We start from the raw sequence: 13,680 nt of genomic DNA, 5'->3' as shown, positions 1-13,680 counted from the left end.
TGTGGTTGTGTGCCTGCTCTGTGCCACGCTCCTCGGCCACAGGTCTATTTCCTGTGCTCTTCCCAGTGCCTGTATGAGGTGGCTTTACAGATGCACCCAGAAGGGAGGCTGCTACACCATAGTGGAGAGGAGAGCCCATGTTCCCCACCCCCAGAATTGTAGCTGTCAGCCTGCCTTCTGCAGCTTACCGTGGGCTTTCCAGAAGCTAGACCCATAGGGCAGTGCCCGTGTCCTTCTGTTGGACAGTGGTGAGAGGGGTACACTTAGTGTCTCGACAGTGGTGTCTTGCCAATGGTTTTCAACCCCGGGCAAGTTGACTATGGATTCAGTATGTCAAACAAATGACAGTAAAACGTTCTTGGGGTGAAAGGGTTATACCCAACTTTATTTCCACAATGGCAGGTCAATCACTAAAATCTCATTCACTCAGAGCGAGTCTGCACGCAGCAAGCCAGTCTCTGCCTCTGGGCCCCTCTTCCCACACAGCCGTTCTCTGGGGCCTCTCTACACAGTCGTCCCGCACAGCCATCCTCTGGCCCTCTGTCCTTGGTGCTGCCACCACTCCAGCCTCTGCTCTGCTCTCCTGCAGCCTTGCAGCCGTGCCACCACTGTGTGCCCCCAGCACTGGGTGGAGCTCTTTAGAGTCAATAGCAATGTATTGCCCACACATGTGTAGTAAGCTGGCCAACCAGGGCCAGGTGAGAATCCTGGCCACAGGAACTTTCATTTCATCCACACGTGGCCAATTTGAAGCCAATGAGAAAGGAATGTTGGTCTGCACGGCAAGGAGGGAGGCCAGGTTGTAGGTATCTCTACAAGCAAATTGGAGATTTTTTTTTTCTTTTTGGGATGGAATTTAATGGCTCCCACCTGCGAGTACTGGGTGTGGTTTTTGTTTATTTTTTTCATGTTGAAATCATGTTGAGGTTAATCAGAAAAACAATGGACTACCAGTAGCTGGGTGGGGGTGGTATTTTCTTTTTTAGGCTGGAGGAAACAAGAAGGTATTGTTTTGGGACAGAACCTCATCTTCTGGTAGAATGGCTCTGCCTCTGGGTTTTATTCTGCCTGTCTTTGCCATAAAAATCAGTCACCAAGCACAGGAGTTCTGTTTGAGTGAGAGCCCGTGTGACCTCCTCGCTACGTTACTGCCATGCCCAAGTGCCAGTTGTAGTAAAGAGTGTCTCTCGTGGCAGTTTATCCCAGGTCCTGCTCTGCCTTTCAGTGCGATCTCAGATGTGGCACAGACCACAGACGTGACAGGAGGACATGAGGAGGAGAAGGAAGAATCTCGTGGAGTCTTATAGCTTTGGACCTTTTGAAGGCCAGTGTCCCTGGCTTGGCACAGGGTAACGGGGGTGGGGGGTCCGCTTGTTTGAACTGCACTGACATTTAAAAGTGTTTCAGTCTGAAGTCACCTGGCATTCCAGCCATCCCGCCTCATACTGCCTTCTCTCCCATCTCTCCCTCATACCCCTCTGACAGCTCCCCTCACCTCTTGTCAGAAATGAGGCCCCCTTGAAGGAAGTGGCTAGGAAGATGGTCGCATTGATCATCACCTTCTCCACAGATGCTTCACTCCAGCCTGCAGAACTCTTTCTAGGAAGTCTTGGCAGTCTGTGGTTCAGAAAGCTGGTCTACATAATTTGGAACTTGGTTGTGTAGCATTTAGATTGCATCCTACTTTGATGTATGTTCCCTATGTATTTGAGTGGAAAGTGATTTTCTCCCATTCAGTAAACTAGGTTCTTCAAAGTAGGATGTGGGAGACAACTGCATAACAGCATGTAAGAAAAAACATTCGGCTTGTAAGGACTGCAAGCTCAGTATGTGTAAGTGAGGCGCAATTGCCAAGAAAGTAATTTGGTCCCGTGTTCCTTGATGGAAAAACAGCCCCTACCCCAAGAGACGTCTGGTCTCCACTGTACAGGGGCCAGTGCATAGCGGGGCACTGGGTCCTATCATGTTCCTGTGTATGGGGAGGATGGCCAAGATATGGGGACTTAAAATCATGTCTTATGATGAATAATACAATGACAGGAAAGCCAGAAGAGAGATCTTGGAGTTTACGTAAGTGATCTGTACCTATTTAAAAGGACTACATGAGGAACAGGCATCAAGTTCTTATGTCATGTGGTTCCAGAAGGCAGTAGATGGAAGTTTTCACTCAGGTCCAGCAAGAACTACTTGAACTGGAAATGTTTGCCTTGGCACTGTAGTCACTGGAGGTGTGTAAGCAAAGACTTTCGACCAACTTGACTAAGATGCTAGGGCGCTGCATTGTGGTGCTCAGGGTCCACCTCATATAGGCCCTGTTGCAGCCACCAAATCCTGGATAGTCAGCTAGGACCCTGCCAAGCCTCGGATGCACTCTTTCATTTTACAAATGGCACTACCTCAGTGCCACATTGGTGCCCCCTAATAGTCCTGGCCTTCCTCTTGGCTTTATTTGATAAATCTGACTGCAGAAGAAAGCTCCTTCTCACTCCAGCATCTAAGGGGCTTACTTAGCCAGGGGGTGACTGCCTGTACCTCTACACTGTAGATGCTGCATTTGCCATAGGCTGAGCCTCCTCCAGCCACCTGGCCCAACCCTGCGAAGGCCCAGCCCACAAAGGGCAAAAGACCACGGAGTGACCCCAGAAAGGCCTGCTTCCAGCAGGTGTGTCCTGGCCCTGGTTCATTTGTGGAGGTGCATGGCATGCGACTCAGTAACCGTTGGGCCTCTGTTAGAAGTAGGAATCCAGCTATTCTTCCAGGCGGCAGATTGAAACGAAGGAGTGAAGGCAAACACAAAGCCCATTCCAGTCCCGTCTTCCTGCTCCGTAGGCAGCCCAGGGTTGGCCAAGACTGGGAATGGGGTGATTCACGGTCACTGCTCAGGTTCCTTAGACAAATTTCCATCCTAGTGCTCCACGCAGCCTCCACTTGAAATACTCTGTAAAGCTTTGGGAGCTGAAATATTCCTTCTTGCTTTTGTGAAGTTGGTCATTTTGAGTGTGAAGTGTTTTCCCTTTTCCTTCCCTCCAGAAGTCCTGTGGTTGAAGTTAGGGATGTAGCATTTTATATACATGACTATGAAATTATTCCAATGAAAGAGAGCTTTTCAGGGAGAAAGGACATAGGACTCTGAGAAGATGAGAATCACTGACTCCCTGGCTTTCAGTTGATCCAGGGCCAGGGATGTGATGACAGAGAATAAAGTCAACCAGTGCTTCGTTGTTAACTGACTGTTGATAAGTAGCGAGACCCACCTCAGGGTCTGGTCTTTTGCTCCTGGCTCATCCATTGCCAAATCCATCTCCAAAGAGGTGTCTTTGGAGACTGAATCTTTAGGACTTGGTGAAACCCGCATCTGCCGGCTGTAATCAACATGCTATTTTCCCAAATGGTGGGACTTAGAGAGCCAACCCAAAGTGACCCCATCTTCTTAGTCCTGGCTCTCTGGATTCTCTGCAATTCCATTTGCCATAGAAAATGTTAATCTCTACAGGGAGTCTTGAAAGCCACCAAGACTGTTGGTGGGACTGATGGCACTCCATTGGAGGAGCTCACTCTTGGGTGGACACCAGCATGGACTTTTACTCCAGTTGTTCCCAGATAGATGGTCATTTCCCCCAACTCCTGATGTTCCTGGAGCTTTGAGAGGCCACAGAGCTTGGTTTAAGACTTTCCCAGGTGGCTTTTCCACAGTGTCCCTGAAGATTGTCCCTGTGTTCTCGGGTCTTGGGTCATTCACCCTCCAGCATGTGTGTGGATTTCAGCCTGAGAAACCCACACTTTCATCTTTGGGCCTCCATGTTTTAAAGATATTCTCAAGCTGCCCGCTTGACGGGAGACCTCACTGCAAGAACTCCATGGTCCTTCCCTTGGAGCTCAGCATCAGCTGAGTTGTAGCAGTTGATATAGGGCCTGGTCCTCCCGGGCTCCCCGAAAGCTGGTGATTTTGAAGGACCCAGCAGGAGCAGAGCCCTGGGTGTGGCTGAATTGGATCCCCTGTAGGCATTCTCAGCGCTGAGCAGTGTTTGATACATCATTCACATTGACGTGCAAGGCCCAAGAGTGGGTTGCTGGCGATGGTAGAGCCACCTTATTGAAATGGCATGTTAGCATTTAAACAATATTAATACTATTTGACTCATTAAATATACAAAAGCCAGTTAAAGTGCTTCCATGTGTGTGCTGTTAGTTCTGGCGGGCGACTCCTCAGACGGCTTTATGTGGTTTCAGACAACATTTTAGCACATTCTTAAAATACCCACAAAAGCCTTTATGTAAAAACTCATAAATTTGAACCACATAAAAATTATTTTTTTTCCTGTCTCATGTCATTATGATCAAAGTACAGTAGGTAAGAATAAATTTTCAAAAACTTGTTGAGGTCCCTCTTTAATTAATGCTTCACTCACAGAGCAAAGCCATAAACCATGTAATGGGGGGCTGTCTGTATGCCCTGCGGTCACCTCGCCACCGACTATGCGCCGCGGTCCTGACAGCACTTGTCGGAGAGGCTGGTGTTTCTGGGTGACTCTGAAACAGCCCATTCTGATCACTCAGTCCTTTGCTCCCTTTGTCTCAGAACATCAGGTTGAGGCTTGCAGCCGCTCAAGTCCTTGGAGATCCCTTTAGGTGGCTGGAACGTGAAACCATTCCTGAGTCTGGTGTTGGGGCTGTATCTGCAGAGGCTGAGTTTCAGCATGTCCCAGCCGCCTCACCTCAGTTGGGAACACCCTGGTTGGAAGAGGAAACAGATTCAAATTGAGATCAACAGCATTGCCTCTGACTCTGCTGCCGTCATTTCTTTATTAAAAGAGATGGACTGTAAATTAGGATACTTCCTAGTGCAATACTATCCCAGCTATTAAAAGCAATTATGGAGATCATGTGGCTCTATGGAGAAGTGCTAATGACTGCATGCCAAGTGAAAAAAGGCCGGACTCAGCACAGTACCATTTCTGTGCTTATGGTTACATAAAAATTACACATCAGACAAAGACTGGAAGGGAATTTGGAAAAATCAGATTTATGGGATAAGTTGATATATTGTACTATAGGCTAATTTTTAAATTTACTTTATCATGTTCTTGTAGTAATTTTTTTTTAATTTGGGAGAAAAGAATATTAAACCTCATGGGGGTCACAATTGAGTTTGCATTTTTACCTCCTTTGTCTCCACCATTTTGGGAGTTGCCGCCGGTCCGTGTGGCCCACAGGGGAAGCTGCAGATGCCAGGGAGAAGCTGCCCAGAGTGGGAGCCGGGCCACGGGGTGGGACGCTGGAGTGGAAACAGCCAGTTCCACCTTATAAAACATTAATGCTGTCATCTTATTTTTCTGGAAGAAAACAAATCTAAGGGATGGGACTGAGGGCGCTCAACAGTGGGCCACCTGGTGCTTCTGAACTGGTCCCTGGGTGGTGTCGACAAGGGCTGTCAAGCCAGCAGGATCTCCCCTGGCTCCTTTCCAGGGCAGCCTGACCTGCTTTCCCTGATGTTCTGGCACACGGAGGGCAGCAAGCCTCTGCCGAGAACAGTACCACTCTCTGTTTTGGGGAGACGCCTGAGGATTGGGGCCACAAGCTATGAGGGGGCGGAAGGATGCTCACTCAGCTTCAAGCCTTCGTTCCAGGATGGCCAATGGGAAGAAGGGATTATTGGCCCATCCTTTTTGCCAGCACAAGAAGCATCACAGTTTTTAAAGGTGTTGTTTTTGCCTTTTGATGTGGGCTGCTCTCCCTATAAGCAGACTAAAGGGGAAAACTTTGTGTTGGAACCAACAGGACAGGCAGTAGTGTTGGGTGCTGCCTGGTGACCTGTGATCCAGGAGTCACCAAAATCACCAAGACCACGAAGCCAGAAAGGCTCCCGGCCCCTGCTGCAAGTCCTCTGAAAGGCTGCCGTCTAAAGCGGCAGAGCATTCCAGGACAGCCGCTCCAGGAGGGAGGCAGAGCCTCTGGTCTAGACCTGAACACTTACCCTGCGTCCCTCCCCTGCCTCAGGGAGGGAGGTCTGGAGAGAGATTTGGAACAAGAGCAAGAACCTTCGTGAGTGCCCAGCAACAGCTCTAACCCGGAGGCCAGCCAGGATGGCACTGGTCTGGGCCCCGACAGCTGTGCCTGTTCGCCCCTTGTGCTTCCCCTGGCAGCACCTTGCTCATGCATTTGTCTGGAGCCAGACCACTCCCCACCCTCCACTCAGACCAACACTTAGCCCCAGGGCTGGCACCACCATCCATCTGCCCAGAAGAACCTCACTGAGCACCTCCACTTCAGCCCTGGCAGGCCCACCCTCACCTGCCTGTGGGGCCGGGGAAGCTGTGAAGTCATGAGACAGTTTAATCACAGTGGATGGTGCTGGGTGGAGAAGAGGGGACAGGATTTGATGGGGGCAGCAGTGGTCAGGCCCCAGTCTGCTGAGGGTTCCTGGGAGGGAGCGCAGAGGGGAGCTGACCTTGGGGTGGACGGGCCCCTTGGGCCCTTCAGCTCCCGAGGCGGAGGCTGCTTTCCCAGTCTGCTTGTCCCTAGGTCACACTGCTGTATAGCACATCCCGACATTTATACAAAACTTTTTAGTTTGAAATAGTTTCAGGTTCACAGTAAAATTACCCAAGAAGGGGTACAAGGAATTCTTATATGCTCTCTACCCACATTCTCTAAATATTAACATTTACCATGTATGTAACAGCTTTATGGAGATAAAATTCACAGACATGTTTGTTTAGTACTTGTCTGACCAAAGATTATTAATTTTAATAACAAAAACATTTACTTTCCTATGTTGTTTTGTCTCTCAACAGTCCTATAAAGTAGATACCACTGTCCCTGTTGTATAAAGAAACGAAGGCCCAATTCATACAGTTGGTACCTGGCAGTGTTTCATAAATAGCTTTTGGAAAAAAAGGGCCTGAACATCGCTGGTAACTGGGGGGGCGGGGCCCACGCCTGTCTGGCCCCAGGCTGCCTACCGGGCCGTCATACTCATGTGTGAGGTCGAGCCTCCTAGTGAGTCCCAGAGTGTGCCCGCTACACAGTTGCTGTGGGGTTGATTGGGGTCAGAGAGGCCGCACACTCTCTGGAAAGGCACGTGCTAGCCGCCAGACACTTTTACAGTTTGTGCAGCAGAACTTGAGGCCCACATGAGCTGGTAACCAACCTTTCTGAGTTCCTGGAGCTGTGCAAGGCAGCCTCGCTCCATCAGAGCCACCGGCTTGTGTCTCTTGGGTTTGGGGTCCTAGTCTGATTTCCCTTCTGCCTCTTTTTCCTTCTTGTATTTTGTCTTAATTTGGAATTTTTCCATATTGACTCTGGCCTGGAGAGGAAGCTCCACCCCAAGCTTAGCACCTATTTCTGGCTAGAGCATTACAAGAAGCTGCTGTGAAAGACCAGCAGAATCCCTGTGTGCCCAGACCCTGGAGGGTTCTAGGTGGGGAGGAGTTTGTTGCTCTATTTTTTTCTCTTCATCTCCCCTATAAAATAGCCATCGCCAAAGAGAGGAATATTGAACAGTAGTGATTACTCGATAGTAATGACGCCCACTGTGTGACTGTTTTATGTCACACACTTTGCTGGATCCTTCATCTGGGAAGTTTAACAAGTTTCCCAAAGACCACAAAGCTAGAGTAAGTGGCAGAGCTCAGACTCACATTCATCTTCGGGACTCCTAAGCCCATGTGCTTTCTGTGCCCCGCCCCCACCCCACCCCAGGATGCACTCCCTGCCCAGACCAAACCATGTGGTGATGGGGACACATTCAAGAACCAACCCTGGGACCATTACAGGCCAAGTCCTTAATCCCAGACAGACATGTAGGTGACTCTTTGCTGAATGATAACCCCTGGGACCTAGGCTGATGATCTGTAATTTGAAGGGCTTAGCACCTGATGGGCCCGTGGGGCTGTCTCCTACAGGTATTTTGAAGGCGGCGTCTCGTCTGTCTACCTCTGGGATCTGGATCATGGCTTTGCTGGAGTGATCCTCATAAAGAAGGCTGGAGATGGATCAAAGAAGATCAAAGGCTGCTGGGATTCCATCCATGTGGTGGAAGTGCAGGTATGGCTTTCCCAGTGCTGGTCGCCCTGGCAGTAGGTACAAATGCCATGCCGCATGGTACAGCCCTGTTCTCTAGCAGATGCTTCTTGACGGGGGAAATACTGTGATCCGTAAACCCCTGTTAATTCCTAAAAATGTCCCAAAGCCATTTGGATAAAGATAAGTCAAGACTGCAGTAGTCATTGATGATAAAGAACTGAATACACATGATTGCATATTTGGTCTCTTTAAAAACCAGTTGGGATGTTAAAAGAAAGGTAATGTGTCAGGAGGGGACCTGTTAGAAGGATGCTGAATTCAGGGGGCCACTTCAGGCTCTCCTCAGCTCAGGGTTGCTTCCAGGGTTCTGATCTCTGTCTCGTCCCCCAGGAAAAATCCAGTGGCCGCACCGCCCATTACAAGCTGACCTCCACAGTGATGCTGTGGCTGCAAACCAACAAATCCGGCTCCGGCACCATGAACCTTGGAGGCAGCCTTACCAGACAGGTAGAGTTGCTGGTGCCCATAGGGGCCAGAGCTGACTGTATGTGCAGATGAGCGAGCAGTTGCTCCCCCAGAGGGGTTCTGGGTCAGCTGCTGTGCTGCCCTGCTTGGGTAGGACCTGGAACTCACCACTGGGGAGATAACCCATTCCTTTTCCGTCAGTAACCATGGCATCTGGAATAGGACCTGTCCTCCAGAACGTGCCCAGGATTGCTTTGGGTGGCCCCTCACAACTAAAGGGCCACCTACTGGCACCTCCCCCTCCCTTTGTTTTTCACATGAACCCCTGGGGGCCCAGGGGGTTCCATTCTGTTCTCCTGTAGTCCGTCATTTTAAATTAAGCCTCACATTTTTTTTTAATCCATTTTGCCCGACAGTTATGTTGCATCTTGATTTCAGTCATCCAGGTGTTAGCTGTTCCTTCTGGCTTCAAAAAAGTCTGATAGTCATCTTTCTTAGGGTACTTAGCATCAGACCCCACAGGGTAAGGGCTCAGTCCTACAAGAGAGCCTGCGCTCTTCCCTACCCGCCCCTTACAGAAGCCAGCTGCATCTTGTTACTTGTCGTAACTTCTACTTCAGATGCTAATTTAAGCATCTAAGCAGGTTTAAGACCCTTGTTGAAGGGGCCGTGTTTAGGACCCTTGGCAGCCCCATCCCAAGGCGAAGTTAGTTAGCCTCATGCCAGTGCAGCATGGTGGGCTGCCGTTGTGTGAAGAGAATGTACAGAGCAGGTAGTGCCTGGCCTCAGAGAAGCTGGTGTCTGCAGAAGCACAGTGTCCTCTAGGACTTCTGGAGTTTTCTGGAGGGAGCCTTCTTCCACAAAGAGAATCTTTCCTGTTCTCTGTTCTAGTCTCTAAATTTATGAGGATTTCTTTTCACATTGATGTTTTTTCAATTATTGAATGGTTATACTTTCAAGAGCCATTGATTTAAAAAAAACATATGGCAGAAAGGGTAAATTCAGTAACTCTTTTAAGTGGATTTGTATTCTGGTCACAAAAGCATCTACATATTTTGAAAGTAGTGTGCAAGGCACATGTGTTTAGGCCACCATGCCTGGGATGCATGTCGGAGCCTTAGACTCCATGTAAGAACCCCCACTACCTGTACAGTCAGAGGAGCCTGAAGCACGGAGGATCTTGGGAATTCCTCTCTCTGGCCTCAGGGCAGGGCTATCCCCCTGCCAGCCCAGAACCAAGGCTAGTGCCCACTGAGGCAGATCCCATCCTCTGGCATGGACGTGGGCCCTTGTCTTCCAGGAACCATTGACTGGGGAGGGGCAGCCTCGCTCCCCGAAGTAGCCAGCTCTACTACAGCCTGCCTCCCCCTACACCCTGCCACCTGGGGAATGGTGGAAAATCCTAAATCTGTATCTGGAGACTGTTTCCTGCATCACTTACTGCTCTGAACTGTTTGTAATTCCACCCAGTTTACAGTGACCTGGGCAAATATTTAATCCTCAGCCTTCCTAATAGTTTAAATCAGAGCTGTCAGCCCATGGCCAGGGCCTGGTTCCGGCTTGCCGTGAGCAGTGCCTGCAGCCAAGCCAAACACAGTCCTGATGAGCGGCTGTCCTCAGCACACTGGCTGGGGCCATGGGCCTTGTTTGGATTGCCTTGTGCTCTTGGGCTTTAATGAGGAAATTCATGCTTCTGTCATCATCCTAACGGCGGGTCACATAACTCATCTGAGGTGCATTAAAGCTGGGGCTGGTTTCCAATGTAAGTAACTGTAAAGGGAGGGGCAGGGAAGCAGTGAGGGAGACAAATCCAAGTTAATGATGCACAACTTCTGAACAAACGGGAAATGAGGGTTGCGGGTTTAGCTATGTGTCCCAGATGAGCCTTGGAAAATGCCTGTGGTTGCCTTAGATGGGAGAGGAAGGGGTTCCAGGAAACTTGAGCAAGTCAGTGATAAAGTGTGAATGTGCACAGTTCTGCGGCTGTCTCCTTTGATTAGATTGCAAGCAAGATAGACTTATTCCCCTTTAACAGGTAAGGGAACAGGTTCAAATTGTTAAGTTATTTGCCCATGATGACTTACATCGTAGGAGGCAGAGGCAGGATTTGAACCCAGATTTGTCTCTCCGGAAATAAAAAAAATAGGCTAGTTTCTCCTACACTACATTTTCTTGTCTTAACCTGACCCCTGACCTTGCACTCAATAGATGCTAAATAAACATTTGCAGGGAAATGCACTGAGCAGTTAGCTCGTGTAGACAGGACGCCACCCTGTGGGTAGGCACAGTGACATTCTGTTGGCAGCCCCTCCTCCTCCAGTAGCCAGTGTGTGCAGCTGCAGTGGATCTGTGGGGCCAGAGCTGCAGCCCCGTGGAGGGCCAGGCCTCCTTGGAGTGTGTCAGAGATGCTGCCCGGGGGGTGCCCTCCTTCATTTGGCCCAAAGGTTGGTTCTCCTGTAGGAAGCAGATCCATCACATGGGAGACACCCTCAGAGGCAGTGAGGAGAGTTTTTAATTTGTAGGTAATCAGATGATCTGATCAGATAAATGTTTCCACAAGATGGCTCTGCTAGTTGGCATGAAGGATGGGTTGGCAGGAGGAGGCTGTTAGAGTTGTCCAGGAGAAAGGTGAGCAGAGACAGCCCCAGGAAGACTGAGGGGACGGTTCTGTGCCCAGGTCAGTGAAGGAGCTGGTGTCAGCTTCAGAGCAGGAAATAACAAAGAGCGGCAGAGGCAAGGGCAATAAAGAGGGAGGGGGCATGTTGGGAGGCATTTTGGAGTAGAGGACTGGTCAAGGCTTGGGTGTGCCCCCCCAGGATATGAGCAATGAGGGTCAAGCGAGGTTGTCACCACCTGAGCTCCTCTCTGTGCCAAACTGGAAGGGACCCTTGCCTAGGCTTTTCTTTGGGGAACTAGGTCTTGTCACAGTCACACTCTCATACACTCTTACCCACCCTGTGTGTGTCAGGCAGGAAGGAACCATGTCACCAGGGCCCCAGTGCCAGATGCCAACCCTGCAGGCCTTCCTGGCCAGCTATCAGAAGTGCTTCTCAGCAAGGCTAATGGGCCAGGATCCAGGCCTCCCAGTTCTCCCAGGTCACGTCTAGCACAGGGAGGCTGGACAGCCCATAGAGTTGCACGCCCTACCCCCGCCCACGGCGACGGGCCACTGTCCAGGAGCACTGGTGTCTGAGCCTCAGCAGCGGTTGTGCGGGTTGTCATTCCCGGGCGTGCCCTAGCACGCCCTCCCTTTCCTGCCCCAGGCCCCATTTGGAGAAGGGCTGTGGCTCAGGCTGGGTGGTGGTGCTCCGCCCGGGGTCCCTTCCCTGGGCATTCCAAGGTTTGTGTCCTTTCTCAGGTTAGGTGGCTTATGGGAGTAGAAGTGAAGGAGATGGAGAGTCTTGCTCTTGTTGACTTGTTAATTGTTGGTAAATTTAACAGTGACAAATTACTTGACCTGCATTTCATACCTGGTCATGACACGCTGTGTGTGGAAATCCAGGGGCTCAGACCCAGGTGCACACCAGGCCACACGCCCTCGTCGCCCTCACCCTGTGTGTCCTCCACTTTGGTCTTTTCTCCCCCACCCCACCCCCCTGAATTGTCGCTTAGGGATGTCAGCTGGAAACAAAGCAGAGAGGAAGTGTTTTGGCCTTGCCCTGCAGCTGTGGGCCCTGGAGGAAAGGTGAGCAGTGGTCTCTGTGGACGCTCATCACAGCCAAATCGTACTGTCCTTTGGTGAGAAGAGGACGGGCGGTGGGCTGCCACCCAGGACCCAGTGGCAAGGCTGTGGAGCAATTTTTTAAATGTTGCAAACCAGGTACCAACATGTTGAAAAGGAAGTTGCATTGAGAGTGACATTCTTTCATGAGAAGTTGCATTCTTGTGTGTGACAGCTGGAAACGTGGGAAAGAGGCAGGCTATAAATCTCTGGAAAGAGATCCAAGGTTTCTGGTCCAGAGACGGGTCCTGCAGATGTTCGTTTGATATTTTTTTCAGAGTCTAAATATTTAGAAACGAAGGTGGAATATTTTGCCGAGTGGAGAGACTAGGCCTGTCCTTTGCAAGTCCGGCCCTCTCCCTTTTCGGACGCAGGCACCTGATGCCCTTCAAGCAGTAAAGCTACCGCAGTCGCACCTGCCTGTGCGTCATGGCAGGGAAATCCTCTGTGACTTGCACTTGGCAGTTAAGCAGGGTGGTGCGTTTTCACTCAGGAAAGAGGCCCGTGGCCTGCCTTGCAGATCTGGGAGGAGGGGCGAGGTCCAGAAGTGCTTGCTTTCTCGGGAAGGTAGAGCTGCAGCTGCGTGTCATGGAGTTGCCTGGACTCAGAGGTGGGGATGCTTCCGCAGTGTGGCTTCTAGGGATAGTTAGGTTTTGGTCAGATGACCTGGGGTGGTTGCAAAGCAAAGCTGGCACGGGACTGCCTCCCTGGGACAGCCGCCCACTGTGGAGGTTGGGCAGGAGAGGAAGAACTGGAGATCCGAGGTGGGGCCCTTGAGGGGCAGCGGATGAGGCGGGGATGGAGACTGTTTGGAATTTCCAAGTCTTGGATTGTGGTTTGTCCTTATTTTTCTGGAAAAGGACGCAGATGAAGTTGAGCAAACAGAGAGGTCTCATGGAAGAAAACAGGTTTCAGAATCATCCAGGCCTTGGTTCAACCCCTAGCCGAGTTACTCTCCAGCTGTGTGATCTGAGTAAACCACTTCCCATATCTGAAACTCAGCATTTTCACCATAGAGCTAATAATACCTATTTGGAAAGCTTATTGTAGAGTAGAAATAAAAGGCCATTTGACACGTGGTTTATGCTCAAGAATAGCTATTACTGCTACTACCACATATTTTGCAAGCAGAGAGTTTTCCATCTTCTAGAATATATATGGTTTTAGGCTCAGTTAAAATTTTCCTAAACTGGGCAAACCAAACCTTCCTTTAGAGGTCGTCTGACCACTCTCTTCTGGCTTGACAGCGTGTTAAGTCCTGACCTCCAGCCCAGCTGTTACCCAGAGCACAGCTCGGTAGTGACTACTAGGAAGATGCCACTGGCTTCTGCCCAGAGCTGAGACCAGGGAGTCCTGGGAAATGGAGCTGCCATTCTGTCAGGCACTGTTCTGGGCACTGTGCATATATTATTAGCTCATTTAGTACAAGATAGAGGCAAGGAAACAGAGGCCTAGACAGGCCACAACCC

The 13,680-nt window shown here is 50.2% G+C and overlaps 1 protein-coding gene across 3 annotated transcripts in view; it reads left to right on the top strand.

Annotated features, from left to right (window-relative positions):
- The window catches only part of CAPZB (capping actin protein of muscle Z-line subunit beta), a 143,443-nt gene that overhangs the window by 113,767 nt on the left and 15,996 nt on the right, over positions 1-13,680 (top strand). For all 3 annotated transcript variants that reach the window (XM_036914476.2, XM_036914474.2, XM_036914473.2), the window contains exons 5-6: positions 7,905-8,046; positions 8,416-8,532. In XM_036914476.2, coding sequence (XP_036770371.1) covers positions 7,905-8,046; positions 8,416-8,532 — 259 coding nt within the window. The remainder of the gene's footprint in view (positions 1-7,904; positions 8,047-8,415; positions 8,533-13,680) is intronic.

Source organism: Manis pentadactyla, chromosome 4 (genome assembly GCF_030020395.1).
Source record: "Manis pentadactyla isolate mManPen7 chromosome 4, mManPen7.hap1, whole genome shotgun sequence".
Taxonomy (NCBI): domain Eukaryota; kingdom Metazoa; phylum Chordata; class Mammalia; order Pholidota; family Manidae; genus Manis; species Manis pentadactyla.
The sequence above is the reverse complement of the archived record's forward strand: the minus strand, read 5'-3'. Positions and strand labels throughout refer to the sequence as shown.